We start from the raw sequence: 15309 nt of genomic DNA, 5'->3' as shown, positions 1-15309 counted from the left end.
CTTGATATGATCTTTGCAATAGTGAATGAGTTCTCATGAGATCTAGTCATTTAGAAGTGTGTGGCACCTCTCCACACTCACACAGTCTTTTTCCTGCTCTGGCCATGTGATATGCCTACTCCTCCTTCACTTTTTACTATAAGTTAAAGCTTCCTGCAGCCTCCCTCAAAGCAGATGCTAGCACTATTAGCACTATGCTTCCTGTACAACCTGCGGAGCCATAAACCAATTAAACCTCTTTTCCTATAAATTACCCAGTCTCAGGTATTTTTGTTTTTTGTTTTTTGTTTTTTGGTTTTTTTGGTTATTTTTGAGACGGAGTCTCACTCTGTTGCCCAGGCTGGAGTGCAGTGGTGTGATCTCGACTCACCACAACCTCCGCCTCCCGGATTCAAGCGATTCTCCTGCCTTAGCCTCCTGAGTAGCTGGGACTACAGGTGTACACCACCGTGCCCGGCTAATTTTTGTATTTTTAGTAGAGACGAGGGTTCACTGTGTTGGCCAGTCTGGTCTCGAACTCCTGACCTCATTCTGCCTGCCTCAGCCTCCCAAAGTGCTGGGATTATAGGTGTGAGCCACCGCACCTGGCTAGGTATTTCTGTATAGCAACGCAAGAATGACTTCATACAGAACACTGGTACCAAGGAATGGGGTATTGATATAAGGATACCTGACAATGTGGAAGTGACTTTGAAACTGGGTAATGGACAGAGGTTGAAAGACTGGAGGGCTCAGAAGACAACAGGAAGAGGGAAAGTTTAGAATTTCTTAGAGACCAGTTAAATGGTTGTGACCAAAATGCTAATAGTGAAATGGACAATAAAGTCCAGGCTGACAAGGTCTCAGAAGGAAATGAGGAACTCACTGGGAACTGGAGCAAAGGGCATGCGTGTTATGCCTTAGCAAGAACTTGGCTGTATTGTGTCCATGCCCTAGAGATCTGTGGAATTTTGATCTTGAGAGTCATGATGTAGGGTATTGGGTAGCAGAAATTTCTAAGTAGCAGAGTGTTCAAGAAGTAACATGGCTGCTTCTAATACCTATGCTCAGATGTGGGAGCCAAGAAATGACTTAAAGTTGGAATTTATATTTAAAAGGGGAGCAGAGCATAAAAGCTTGGAAAATTTGCAGCCTAGCCACATGACAAAGAAAGAAAAAGCTTTTTGGGAAGAGGAATTCAAGCAGGCTGTGGAGCAACCACTTGATAGAGATATTTGCATAACTAAAAAGCAGCCAAGTGCTAATAGCCAAGACAATGGGAAAAAGGCATTTCAGAGACCTTCACAGCAGCCCCTCCCATCACAGGCCCAGAGGCCTAGGAGGGAAGAATGGTTTTGTGGGGCAGACCCAGGACCTTGTTGCCTTGAGCAGCCTTGGGACACTGCTTTTTGCTGGGGCTCAGCGGGGCCCAGTTATAGCTTGACTTGCCACTTTAGAGAATCTAAAATGTCCTGATCTCAAGTGATCCATGGTGAAACCTTGTCTCTACTAAAAATACGAAAATTAGCCAGGTGTGGTGGCGGACACCTATAATCCCAGCTACTTGGGAGGCTGAGGCACGAGAATCCCTTGAGCTTGGGAGGCGGAGGTTGCAGTGAGCTGAGATTACACCACTGCAGTCCAGTTTGGGTGATACAGCGAGACTCTGTCTCAAAAAAAAAAACAAACGTTGCAAGCAAGCTATAAGCCTTGGCAGCTTCCATGTGGTGTTAAGCTTGCAGGCACACAGAGGGCAAACAGTGAAGGCTTGGCACTATCTGTGTAGATTTCAGAGGATGTAAGAGAAAGCCTGGGTGCCCAGGCAGAAGCCTGATGCAGGGGTGGAGTCCTCACAGAGAATCTCTACTGGGGCAGTGCAGAGGAGAAATAGGGGGTTGGAGGCCCCACACACAATTCCCACTGGGGCACTGCCTAGTGGAGCTGTGGGAAGGGGGTCACCATCTTCCAGACCCCAGAATGATAGATTCACCTTGCACCCCGTACCTAGAAAGCTGCAGGCATTCAGGCCAGGTGCAGTGGCTCACGCCTGTAATCCCAGCACTTTGGGAGGCGAAGGTGGGCAGATCACTGGAGGCCAGGAGTTTGAGACCAGCCTGGCCAACATGGTGAAACCCTATCTCTACTAAAAATACAAAAATTAGCTGAGTGTAGTGCTGCTCGCCTGTAATCCCAGCTATTCAGGAGGCTGAGGCAGGAGAACTGCTTGAACCCGGGAGGCAGAGGTTGCAGTGGGCCGAGATCCCACCACTACACTCCAGCCTGGGTGACAGAACGAGACTCTGTCTCTCAAAAAAGAAAAAAAAAAAAAAGAAAAAAGAAAGCTGCAGGCATTCAACTCCACCCATGAGAGCAACCTTGGGAGCTGAACCCTGCAAAGCCACAGGGGTGGAGCTGCCCAAGGTCTTGGAAGCCTACCCTTTGCACCTTGTTGTGGGACATCGAGGGGTTCTAAGAGTTAATGACTCCCCTACTGGGTTTTGAACTTGCATGGGATCTGTAGCCCCTCTCTTTTGGAACAGAAATGTTTCTCTAACGCCTGTACTCCCATTGTATCTTGGAAGTAAATAACTTGTTTTTGATTTACAGGCTCATAGCTGGAAGGGATGTGCCTTGTCTCAGATGAGACGTGGGACTTTGGACTTTTGAATTAATACTGGAATGAGTCAAGACTTTTGAGACTTTTTGGAAGCCATGATTGTATTTTGCAATGTGAGAAGGATATGAGATTTGGGAGGAGCCAAGGGCAGAATGCTCAAATCTCATGTTGAATTGTAATCCCCAATGCTAGAGGTGGGGCCTGGTGGGAGGTGTTTGGGTCATAGGGGAGGATCCCTCATGGCTTTGTACTGTCTTTGCGATAGTGAGTTCCCATGACATCTGGTCATTTAAAAGTGTGTGGCACCTCTCTTGCTCCTGCTCCCACTTAACATTTCACCATGAGTAAAAGCTTTGTAAGTCCTCTGCAGAAGCAGATGCCAGCACTGTGCTTCCTATACAGCCTCCAGAACTGTGAGCCTATTAAATCTCTTTTCTTATAAATTACCTGGTCTCAGATATTTCTTTATAGCAAGGCAAGGATGACCTAATACATAGCTATAGCTGTTTGCATCTGAAAAGACAGCAAGCAGTACCAGATAGTCCATAGTACATGTAGGCAGAATAGTTCTATGACCAGAATTTAATCTTCCTGTTCTGAGAAATGGTAGGTTATTGAGGCTTAGAATAGTCCACGAAGGTATTGCCAGGGCAAGGGGAGTTTGAGCCAGAACTCATGTAACTGTGTTGCCATAAGAACTGTTTATGTTTACATAATTAATATTTACTTCTTTTTTCCACTCCAAGATTTGGTATAAGGGGAAAGAAGTTACATTTTTCATCTTATACTCATAAAGCATCTTCCATTGCCAAATCCTCCAGCTTTTGTTCTATGGAAAGAGACGAGGAAGACTCTATAATCGTCTCAGAAGGAATAATTGAGGAATACCTAGCATTCGATCACACAGATATGTGAGTATTATGCCTTTTAAGCTTTTTACTCCCCTCTTTTTTTGTGTATTAATACCTATTTTTTCTAAATGATGCTACCAATGTATATTATTAAATATATGCCAGTTTCTGTTATTTATTTTATGTTATTTCTCAGGTATCCAGAATTTATGTTCTTATTGCTTCCATATACTAGACTTCCTTGTGTATTTTATAACTTCACACATCATTTGCCTGTTCCTGAGATTAGAGATTTTAAAATAAGTTTATTTTTTCCCCACATAGTTTGATTTTACCCTTTTGCAAATTACCACCAGTGGGAACTTTGAAACCTTTTAAAAGAGGAGTTGAAGAGATATGAACTTTGTTTACATAAATCCTGTTTGAAAAAGGTATATACAGGCCAGGCACGGTGGCTCACACCTGTAATCCCAGCACATTGGGAGGCCGAGGCGGGCAGATCACTTTGGGTCAGGAGTTTGAGACTAGCCTGGCCAACATGGTGCAACCCCATCTCTACTAAAAATACAAAAATTAGCTGGGCATGGTGATGCGCGCCTCTAATGTCAGCTACTTGGGAGGCTGAGGCCAGAGAATCGCTTGAACCCAGGAGGCGGAGGTTGCAGTGAGCTGAGATCACGCCACTGCACACCAGCCTGGGCAACAGAGCAAGACTCCATCTCCAAAAACAAAACAAAACAAAAAAGAAAAGAAAAAGGTATAAACAGTTTGTTTAAAACCTTATGGTTGGCACAGATTTTATAATTAATAATGTCTATTTATATCTATTCTTACTATACTCTAACAGTAGACCTATCACATAGATATGATTTATCTTCTTTACAGGATAGGTGAGAATCAGAGTAGTTAATGATTTGTCTAAAGTAAAGCTAAAACCAAAACCTTATTCATCTGATTCTCAATCCAGTCTTCTCTTCACTATTCCTTGCTACCTTTCTGTAACATTAACCTGTTAAACTATTCCTCTAAGCCTTTAAAAGTTCCAGATTTGATAGTCACAGCAGCATATTTGAAAATAAGTGAGAATTTCTCTTTAGGCTGTGTGGCTGTGGTTAGGTCTAGTAGTTAGTATTGTGTCACATGATTCTGGATGCATTTTTTTTTTTTTTCCCATTGTATTTTTTCCCATTGTATTTCCTGCTGAGCCATGTTCACTCACGTACCACTCATGTGCACACAGCCCTAGGGCCAGCTAAATATAAGCCAGGCTTCTATACATAATACCACTGAGCTAGAACTGGAAGCAGGTTCTTTTGGTTTTCCAAAGATTGCCTCCTTCCCTTTCACTTCTCCTGTGTCAAATTACTTCTATTTTCTATTTATTACTTCTATTTGGCCTTTGTCAGATTAATTCTATTTTCCATTTTTCCTCAAATCAAAGTGAATTTTCAGGTAATACATGGACAATTTTAGAAAGGCAGCCTTCCCTTCAGAATCATGAAGTCTTTCCTTCTTGCTTCTGTTACAGGGAAGAGGGATTTCATGGGAAGAAATCAGAAGCAGCTACAGAGAAACAGAAATTAGGGTATCCTCCCATTGCTCCATTTTACTGCATGAAAGAAGATGTCCTTGCTTGTGTGTTTGACAATGTATGGAGCAAGGTTGTGAGCTGTATGGAGCAGTTGACACGTAGTCACTGGGAAGGATTTGCCTCTGGTAAGGATCTTTGTGAAAATAATGTAAAAATCAATTGTTTATGATTTCTAAACCCTAACCAGTCTATTAGATGATATGCTTCATAGTGCAAAAGGTGCGTATGGGCCAGGCACAGCGGCTCAATGCCTATAATCCGAACACTTCGGGAGGTCAAGGGGAAGGATCACTTGAGCCCAGGAGTTTGAGACCAGCCTGGGCAATGTAGTGAGATCCCATCTCTCTAAAAAAATAAAAAATTAGCCAGGCATGGTGGCATACACCTATAGTTCCAGCTACGCAAGAAACTGAGGTGGGAGCATCACTTGAGCCCAGGAGGTCAAGTCTGCGGTGAGCTATGACTGCACCACTGCACTCTAGCCTGGACATAAGATGAGAGACTCTGTCTCAGAAAAGAAGGAAAAAAAAGTGGGTATGAGAGAGAGGAAAAACCCAAATGTTTTTCCCTAAATGTTTTTTCCTACTCTCACATACCACAACATGTCTGACACCAGTAGGTATGGTTTTTTCCCCCACAACCCAAGCAATTCTGATACCACATCCTATAATTCAATTCAGTGCTGACACAATCTACCAGGAGATATTGTCAGATCCCACAAATTAAGGGCCCAGTCCCACAAGACTACCCCCAACTTCAGATGCTAGTTGCAAGCTCCAAGTTGTGACCTGTACTTCTGACCTACCAGCTATTTAGGGCTCTCTGAACCTAGTCCTTTAGGGTTTTTATGGAGGTTTCATTTTGTAGGCATGATTCAATTGTTGGCCATCGCTGATTAACTCGACCTTCAGCCCCTGTCTTCTCCCTAGAGGTTAAGGGGTGGGGCTGAAAAAGTGAAAAAGTTCCAACCTTCTAATTACATGGTTGGTTCCCCTGCCAGCCACTATCTCCCTACCCAATCCTCAGACTATCCAAGAGCCCCTAACCACCAGTCATATTAGCATACAAAAAAAAACACCACTTTGGGTATTATAAGAGTTTTAGGAGCTGTGTGCCATAAACCAGGGGCAGAGACGAAATATCTGTTTATTATCATCTCATGATATGATATGGAATGACCATATATTTAGTCTCTGCCCCGATTTCAGATCATAGTGGGTCTGACTTATGTTTACATTTCCCACAAAAACTAACAGGTATTTAGTAAATATTTGAGAATGAGTAGATCAATAAAAAGGCCTAGTCTGTGATGATTAGACAGAGCTTGCACTTTCTCTTTGAATATAATGATTTATGAAGAAAAATCATGTGCAAGTAGCACGTTTTTTAAACTGCTTTATTAAAGCATAGTAGATATATAATAAACTACACTATTTTTTCTTTTCATTTTATTTTTTATTTTTATGTATTTGAAGGGTCCAAGTGCAGGTTTCTTCTGTGCATGTATTTCTTAGTGGTGAAATCTGGGTTTTTAGTGACCTCAGGTGGTACACTAAAATATTCACTCAAAGAGTGAATATTGTACTCAATAGGTAATTTTTCAACCCTTGCCTCCCTCCCACCTTCCCACCTTTCGGAGTCTCCAGTGTTTCTTATTACACTCTTTATGTCCATGTGTACCCATTGTTTAGCTCTCACTTTCGGTTTCTGAGTTATTTCGCTAGGATAATGGCCTCCAGTTCCATCTATGTTGCTGCAAAAGACAGCCTTTATGGAAAAAAGCATGGATATTTCTCAAATTTCATTATTTTGTATGGCCAAGTAGTAGTCCATTTTATTCATCCAGTCCTCTGTTGATGGACACTTAGGCTGATTCCATATCTTTGCTACCGTGAATAATGGAGCGATAAATATATGAGTGTGAATAAATATATATTTTTTGAGACAGAGTTTCACTCTTGTCACCCAGGCTGGAGTGCAGTGGTGTGATCTTGGCCCACTGCAACCTCTGCCTCCTAGGTTCAAGCGATTCTCCTGCCTCAGCCTCCCGAGTAGCTGGGATTACAGGTGTGCACCACCACGCCCAGCTAATTTTTTGTATTTTTAGTAGAGATGGGGTTTTGCCATGTTGTTGGTCTTGAACTCCTGACCTCAGGTGATCCGCCTGCCTCAGCCTCTCAAAGTGCTGGGATTATAGGCATGAGCCACTGCGCCTGGCTGTAAATATTTTTTTGATATAATGATTTCTTTCTTTTTGTGTATATACTCAAGAGTGGGATTGCTGGATCAAATGATAGTTCTATTTTTAGTTCTTTGAGAAATCTCCATGCTTTTTTCCATAAAGGCTATACTAATTTACTTTACCACAAACAGTGTATAAGTGTTCCCTTTTCTCCACATCCTTGCCAACATCAGTCATTTTTCATGTTTGTTGGATGCTTGTATGTCTTCTTTTGAAAAATGTCTGTTCATGTCCTGTTTCTCTTTCTCACTCTCTCTCTCTCTCTCTGTGTTTCTCTCTCTCTCTCTCTCTCTCGTCACCCAGGCTGGAGTGCAGTGGCACAATCACAGCTCACTGCAGCCTTGACCTTCTGGGCTCAAGTGATCCTGCTACCTCAGCCTCCTGAGTAGCTGGGACCACAGGTATGCACCACCAAGACTGGCTAATCTTTCGTATTTTTTTTGTAAAGGCAGGGTTTAACCATGTTGCCCGGGCTGGTCTCAAACTCCTGGGCTCAAGCGATCTGCCCGTCTTGGCCTCCCAAAGTGCTGGGATTACAGGCATGAGCCACCATGCCCAGCCTGTTCATATTCTTTTTCCCCTTTTAAATAGGAGTATTTATTGTTTTCTTATTGGGTTGAAATCCTTGTAGATTCTGGATATTAGTCCTTTGTCAGATGCATAGTTTGCAAATATTTTTTTGCCATTCTGTAGGTTGTCTGCTTATTCTGTTATTTCTTTTGCTATGCAGAAGCTTTTTAGTTTAATTGAATCCCATTTGTCTATTTTTGTTTTTGTTGCTTTTGCTTTTGAAGACTTGGTCTTAAATTCTTTGCCTGGACAATGTCCAGAAGACTTTTTCCTAGGTTTTCTTCTAGGATTGTTACAGTTTCAGGTCTTGGGTTTAAGTCTTTAATCCATCTTAATTTTTGTATATGGTGAGAGGTATTTTTCTGCATATGGCTAGCCAGTTTTCCCAGCACCACTTATTTAATAGAGTCCTTTCCCCGGTGTATATTTTTGTTGACTTTGTCAAAGATCAGTTGATTGGCTTTATTTCTTGGTTTTCTATTCCATTCCATTGGTCTGTGTGTCTATTTTCGTACCAGTACCATGCTGTTTTGATTACTATACCCTTGTATAATTTGAAGTCAGGTAATGTGATTCCTCCAGCTTTGTTCTTTTTACTTAGGATTATTTTAGCTATTTGGACTCTTTTTTGGTTCCATATGAATTTTAGGATTTTTTTTCTAATTCTGTGAAAAATGGCATTGGTAATTTGATAGGGATTGTGTGGAATCTGTAGACTGCTTGATCTGTATGGTCATTTTAACAATATGGATTCTTTCAATCCATGAGCATGGGATGTTTTCCCATTTGTTTGTATCATCTATGAATTCTTTAGTCAGTGTTTTGTAGTTCTCCTTACAGAGATCTTTCACCTCCATGCTTAAATATAATCCTCGATAGTTTACTTTCTTATAGCTATTGTAAATTGAGTTGCCTTCTTGATTTTGTCCTTGGCTAGATCATTAATGGGGTATTGAAATCCTACTGATTTTTGGATCTTAATTTTGTATCCTGAAACTACTAAATTTATTTATCGAATCTAAGTTTTTTGGTAGAGTCTTTCAGGTTTTCCAGATATAAGATCATACCATCAGCAAACAGGGCAATTTGCCTTCCTCTTTTCCAGTTTGGATGCCTTTTGTTATTTTTTCTTGCCCGATTGCTGTGACAAGGACTTGTTGAATAAGAGTGGTGAAAGTGGGCATCCTTGTCTTGTTCTAGCTTTAGGGAATGCTTTCAGTTTTTCTCTGTTAAGTATAATGCTAGCTATGGGTTGGTTGTTTATGGCCTTTATTATGTTGAGTATGTTCCTTCTATGCCTAGTGTGTTGAGGACCTTTATCATGAAGTAATGTTAAATTTTATCCAGTGCCTTTTGTGCATCTATTGAGATGATCATTTGTTTTTTGTCCTTAATTCTGTTTATATGATGTATCACATTTATTGATTTGCATATGTTGAATCATCCTTTCAACTCTGGGATAAATCCCACTCGATCATGTTGTATTATCTTTTTGATGTGCTGTTGGATTCAGTTTGCTAGTATTCTGTTGAGGATTCTTGTCCGTATGTTCATCAGGGATATTGGTCTTTTCTTTTTTCATTGTGTCCTTGTCTGATTTTGGTATCAGAGTTATACTGGCCTCATAGAATAAGTTAACGAGAATTCCCTCCTTTTTAATTTTTTTGGAGTAGTTTCAGGAGGATTGGTATTAATTATTTGTATATTTGGTATAATTTGACTGTGAATCCATCTGTTTGTTTGTTTGCTTTAATCCATCTGATTTTTAGGCTTTTGTTGTTGTTGGCTGTGAATCTATCTGGTTTTTGTTGTTGTTGTTGTTTGTTTTTCAGTTTTTGGTTTTTTTGGAACAGAGTCTCACTCTGTCACCCAGGCTGGAGTGCAGTGGCATGATCTCGGATCACTGCCACCTCTGCCTCTTGGGTTCAAGCAATTCTTCTTCCTCAGCCTCCCGAGTAGCTGGGACTACAGGTGTGCCACCATGCCTGGCTGATTTTTCTATTCAAAATAATTCTATTCAGGTCAAACTCCTGACCTCAAGTGATCCACCTGCCTCAGCCTCCCAAAGTGCTGGGATTGTAGGCATGAGCCACTGCACCCAGCCCCATCTGGTGTTTAGGCTTTTTTTTGTTGGGAGATTTTTTATTACCGATTCAATCTCACTACTCATTATTAGTCTGTTTAGGAGTCCCATCCCTTTCTGGTTCAACCTCAGTAGGTTGTTGTGTTTCCAGCAATTTACCCATTTCCTCTCGGTTTTCTAGTTGGTGAGTGTATAGTTGCTTATAAATCTCTCTGATGATCTTTTGTATTTCTGTGGTATCAATTGTAATGTCTCCTTTTTCATTTCTGATTGTTTATTTCAATCTTCTATCTTCTTAGTTATTCTATTGGTTTGTTCTTGTTTTTCCAGGTTTTTTTTTTTTTTTAGATGGATTCTCACTCTGTTGTCCAGGCTGGAATGCAGTGGCATGATCTCAGCTCACTGTAGCCTCTGCGCCTCTGCCTCCCAGGTTCAAGCGATTCTCCTGCCTCAGCCTCCCAAGTAGCTGGGATTACAGGTGCATAACACCATAACCAGCCTATTTTTGTATTTTTAGTAGAGATAGGGTTTTGCCATGTTGGCCAGGCTGGTCTTGAACTCCTCACCTCAAGTGATCTGCCCACCTTGGCCTCCCTCCCAAAGTGCTGAGATTACAGGCATGAGCTACCATACTCGGCTTTGTTTTTTTAGTTCCTTGAGGTGTAATGTTAGGTAGTTGTGATCTTTTTACTTTTTTTTAATTAAAAAAATTTTTTTTTAGAGATTGGGTTTTGCTATGTTGCCCAGACTGGTCTCAAACTCCTGGCCTCAAGTGATTCTCCTGCCTTGGCCTGCCAAAGTGCCAGGATTACAGGTGTGAGACACCATGCCCAGCCATCTTTCTGCTTTTTTGATGTAGGCATTTATTGCTATAACTTTCCTCTTAGTACTGCTTTTGCTGTATCCTACAGGTTTTAGTAGATTGTATTTTCATTTTCATTTGTTTCAGTTTTTAAATTTCTGTCTTAATTTTTTCATTGATCCAGTGATTGTTCAGGAGCATGCTGTTTAATTTCCACATATTTGTATAGTTTCCAAAGTTCTTTGTGGTGTTGATTTCTGGCTTTATTCCACTGAGGTCTGAGAAGATACTTGATATGATTTCACTTTTAAAACATTTGTTAAGATTTGTTTTATGGCCTAATATTTGGTTTGTCTTGGAGAATTTTCCATGTGCTGATGAAAGAATGTATATTCTGTAGTTTTTGAGTAGACTGTTCTGTAAATGTTAAGCCCATTTTGGTCTAAACTCCAATGTATGTCTGATATTTCTTTGTTTTCTGTCTCTTTGCTCTGTCTAGTGCTGTGAATGGGGTGTTAAAATCCCCACTATTATTGTATTGTTGTCTGCTCTTTCTTTAGGTCTAGTAATATTTGTTTTGTGAATTGGGGTGCTCTGATGTTGGGTACATATATATTTAGGATTGTTACATCCTCTTGTTGAATTGATCCCTTTGTCATTATATAATGACCTTCTTTGTCTTATTTTTACGTTTTTGATTTAAAGTCTGTTTCATCTGCTATAAGTGTAGCTACTCCTGCTCACTATTGATTTCCATTTCTGTGAAATATCTTTTTCCACTTGTTTACTTTAGTTTTTGTGTCTTTATGGGTAAGATGAGTCTCTTGTAGGCAGCATATAGTTGGATAATTTTTTTTTTCAATCCATTCTGCTAATCTGTGTCTTTTAAGTGGACGATTTAATGTATTTACATTCAGGTTAACATTGATATGTGAGACTTTGTTTCTGTCATATTGATGATTGTTTTCGAGTTGTTTTATAAATTATGTTTCTTTTTCTCTGTCTTTTGTCTTTGTGGTTTAATGAAATTCCAGCATTAAACTATCAAAATGGTGCCAGCTATGGCCTTGTGACCACAGAGGATGGGACCTCTCTTAGGTGAGCAGTATGAGCAAGAAGATGTGAGGAGCACAGTCCACTCAAGTCTTGGCCTCACAGCAGCCTATACCAGGGAATTAGGTATTGTCCATAGGAGAGCTTGGCTTCCGTGTCCCTCCTCTACCAGATGGCAGCTGCAGCAACATCAACTCAAACTTGGCCCAAGGACAGGGTGCACCCCAGTATTAAATTCTCAAAATGCACTTGGGCCTGCCACCAGGGAGGGTAGAGCCCCTCAAACTACATATTTAAAGTGTGTTATAAGTTCTGACATATGTATACACCCATGAAACCATCACCACAATCAATAGTGAACATAACTATCACCCCCAAAAGTTTATGCCTTTGATAATCCCTGCCTCCTGCCCTTGCCTATCTCTGCATCTCCAAAGTGATTATCACAAAGAGAGTGATCTGCTTTCTGCCACTGTAGATTAGTTTGCATTTTGCAGAGTTTCATGTGAGTGGAATCGTATGTACTCTTTGTCTGGCTTCTTTCACTCAGGATAACGATTTTGAGATTCATTGCTGTCATTATGTGTATCAATAATTTATTCCTTTTTATTGCTGAGTAGTATTCCATTGCATCACAATTTGTTTATCTGTTGATGGCCAGTTTGATTCTTTTCAGCTTTGTGCCATTACATGTAAAGGTGTTATGAGCACTATTGTACAAGAAATTGGAGGCATACATATTTTTTTCTATTGGGTAAATTCTTCATAGTAGAATGGCTGGCTTATAGTTAGATATACATTTCACTTGTTAAGAATTGTTTATATAGGTTTTCTGTGCTGCTCAACAAACTGTCACAAACAGTGGCTTCAAACAACATACCTCACGTATTTGTGAGTCTGAAGTCCAGGAACAGCTTACCTAGTTCTCTGTTTAGGGTTTCACCTGGCTACGTTTAAGGTGTTGGCCAGGGCTGGGCTCTCATGTGGAGACTCAACTAGAGAAGAAGGCATTTACACTTTTGTGTATTGTTAGAAGCATACAGTTCCTTATAGCTGTAGTATTTATGTCAGCTTTATTCTTCAAAGCCAGGAAGAAAGACTGAGAGCTAGTGGACTAACAAGACAAAAGCCTATATAATATAACGTGATCATGGGAATGACGTCCCATTACCTTTACCATTATCTATTGGTCTGAAGCAAGTCACAAGTCTTGCCCACACTCAGAGTCGGGGGATTACACATAGGCATGAACACCAAGAGGTAGGAATCATGCATGGGCCACCTTAGAATCTGTCTACTACATGCCCCAATGATTCATGTTCTCCCACATGCAAAATACATTCACCTCACTCACATGTTTTCAAGAGTCCCATCCCATTGTAGCATCAGCTCAAAGGTCCAGAATCTTATCATCTAAATCAGGTCCTGGTGTGGATGATGTTCCTAGATGTAATCTATTCAGCACAGGTTCTATACACAATTTCTCTCCATCTGTAGATCTGTGAAACTAAAGAGACAAGTTGTCTGACCCCAACACACCCAACATACAAGAGTGGGACAGGCAGAGGATAATAGTTATAGATAGCACAGTTAAAAGGAGTGGGGAATGGAAGGTTAAAAAAAGGGTTCATAGCAATTCTGAAATCCAGCTGGGTAAATATTGGGAGTTCCATGACTAAGTTTCAAGACCTGGGACTAATCCTCTGCAGTTCTTTGCTCCATTCTCTGGGTGCCTGGTTTCACCCTCTGAATCATCTTTCCTTTTTTCATGAAAGGTAGCATGTGTTTGTAGCTAAGTAGTTCTATCAGGCTGCTTCTTGCCAGTAGAACTTTGGGGGTCTGACAACCTTCTTCCATTTTGTAGTGACTCTGTCCCTTTAGTCCAAATTGGCAGTTTTTCTGTTGAAATAATTTTCTTAAAAACTTTCTGGCTCTTCATGGTATCAGTGGGGTTTACCAAATTAGACAAAAGCCACATCTGTATCTTTTCAGATAATTTCTTCTCTATCTTAGGGTCCTGCTTGAATGGCTGGCTGAGAGACAAAGCCCTTAAGTTTCATAAAGACTCTGTGGTTTGGTTAAGAGGATCTTTGAGATAAACCCGTAATCTCTTGAGAGGACCCTTTGTGTGAGTGAATACTCTAATCTTTTGATCTTTCTGAGATATTAGTAAAAGGTTGTCTACTCACACCTTTTTTTCTCTAGATCACTCTGTCCAATATTAGCATCTTTCATCCTCTAGAGAGACCGAGAATTTTCAAAATCATCAAGTCCTGGTTACTTTTTGTTGAACAGTTTTCCCCTCAATTTATCTCTCTCATCTTACATTTTATTATAAGCAGCAAGAAAAAACTTAGGCCTCACCTTCAACACATGGATTGGATCATCACTTACAAGTTGTGCTTTCTACATGACCACAGGAGACCATTTCACTAAGCTTTTTGCCACTAAATAACAAGTGTCTCCCTCCAGTGGCCAATAACATGTTCCAGGTCTAGATTTCTGCTCTCAGTCTGTTCAGGGCAATTTATGCATTTTTTATCATGCTTCTCAAAATTCTTCCAACCTCTATCAATGAATAGTCAAAAAGGAAATTAAGAAATGAATTCATTTACAATAGTATCAAGAAGAATAAAATAAATAAATGTAACCAAGGAAGTACAAGACTTCCACACTGAAAACTATGTAATATTATAGAAAGAAATTAGAGGAGACCTAAAGAAATGGAAAGACATCCCATGTTTATGGAGTTGAAGGCTTAATATTGTTAAGATGTTAATACTCCCCAAATAGATCTATAGTTTCAGTACAATCCCTATCAAAATTCCAGCTGCCTTTTTTTGTGGAAATGGGCAAGCTGATCCTGAAGTTCACATGGAAATGCGAGAGGCCTTGAATAGTCAAAACACTATTTATAAAGAATAAAGTTAGCCCTCTCCCTCTCCCTCTCCCTCAAGGATTGGTAAAGAATTCTCCCTCTCCCTCTCCCTTCTTCGGTCTCCCTCTCCTTCTTTTTTCGGTCTCCCTCTGTTGCCGAAGCTGGATTGTACTGCCGTGATCTCGGCTCGCTGCAACCTCCCTGCCTCGGGCTCCTGTGATTCTCCTGCCTCGGCCTGCCGAGTGCCTGGGATTGCAGGCACGCGCTGCCACGCCTGACTGGTTTTTGTATTTTTGGTGGAGACGGGGTTTCGCCATGTTGACCAGGCTGGTCTCCAGCTCCTGGCCTTGAGTGATCTGCCCGCCTCAGCCTCCCGAGGTGCTGGGATTGCAGATGGAGTCTCGCTCACTCAGTGCTCAATGTTGCTCAGGCTGGAGTGCAGTGGCGTGATCTCGGCTCGCTACAACCTCCACCTCCCAACCGCCTGCCTTGGCCTTCTAAAGTGCTAAGATTACAGCCTCTGCCCCGCTGCCACCCCGTCTAGGAAGTGAGGAGCGTCTCTGCCTGGCCGCCCATCGTCTGGGATGTAGGAGCCCCTCTGCCCGGCCGCCCTGTCTGGGAAGTGAGGAGCGCCTCTGCCCGG

At 41.2% G+C, this 15309-nt stretch overlaps 1 protein-coding gene across 13 annotated transcripts in view; it reads left to right on the top strand.

Annotated features, from left to right (window-relative positions):
* The window catches only part of FAM149B1 (family with sequence similarity 149 member B1), a 73420-nt gene that overhangs the window by 34911 nt on the left and 23200 nt on the right, over positions 1-15309 (top strand). For 11 of the 13 annotated variants that reach the window (XM_054523339.2, XM_054523342.2, XM_009245487.4 and 8 more), the window contains 2 exons: positions 3343-3507; positions 4976-5163. In XM_054523339.2, the coding sequence (XP_054379314.1) occupies positions 3343-3507; positions 4976-5163 (353 nt within the window). The remainder of the gene's footprint in view (positions 1-3342; positions 3508-4975; positions 5164-15309) is intronic. The other 2 variants (XM_054523338.2, XM_054523336.2) reach the window with 1 other exon arrangement.

Source organism: Pongo abelii, chromosome 8 (genome assembly GCF_028885655.2).
Source record: "Pongo abelii isolate AG06213 chromosome 8, NHGRI_mPonAbe1-v2.0_pri, whole genome shotgun sequence".
Lineage (NCBI taxonomy): Eukaryota > Metazoa > Chordata > Mammalia > Primates > Hominidae > Pongo > Pongo abelii.
The sequence above is the reverse complement of the archived record's forward strand: the minus strand, read 5'-3'. Positions and strand labels throughout refer to the sequence as shown.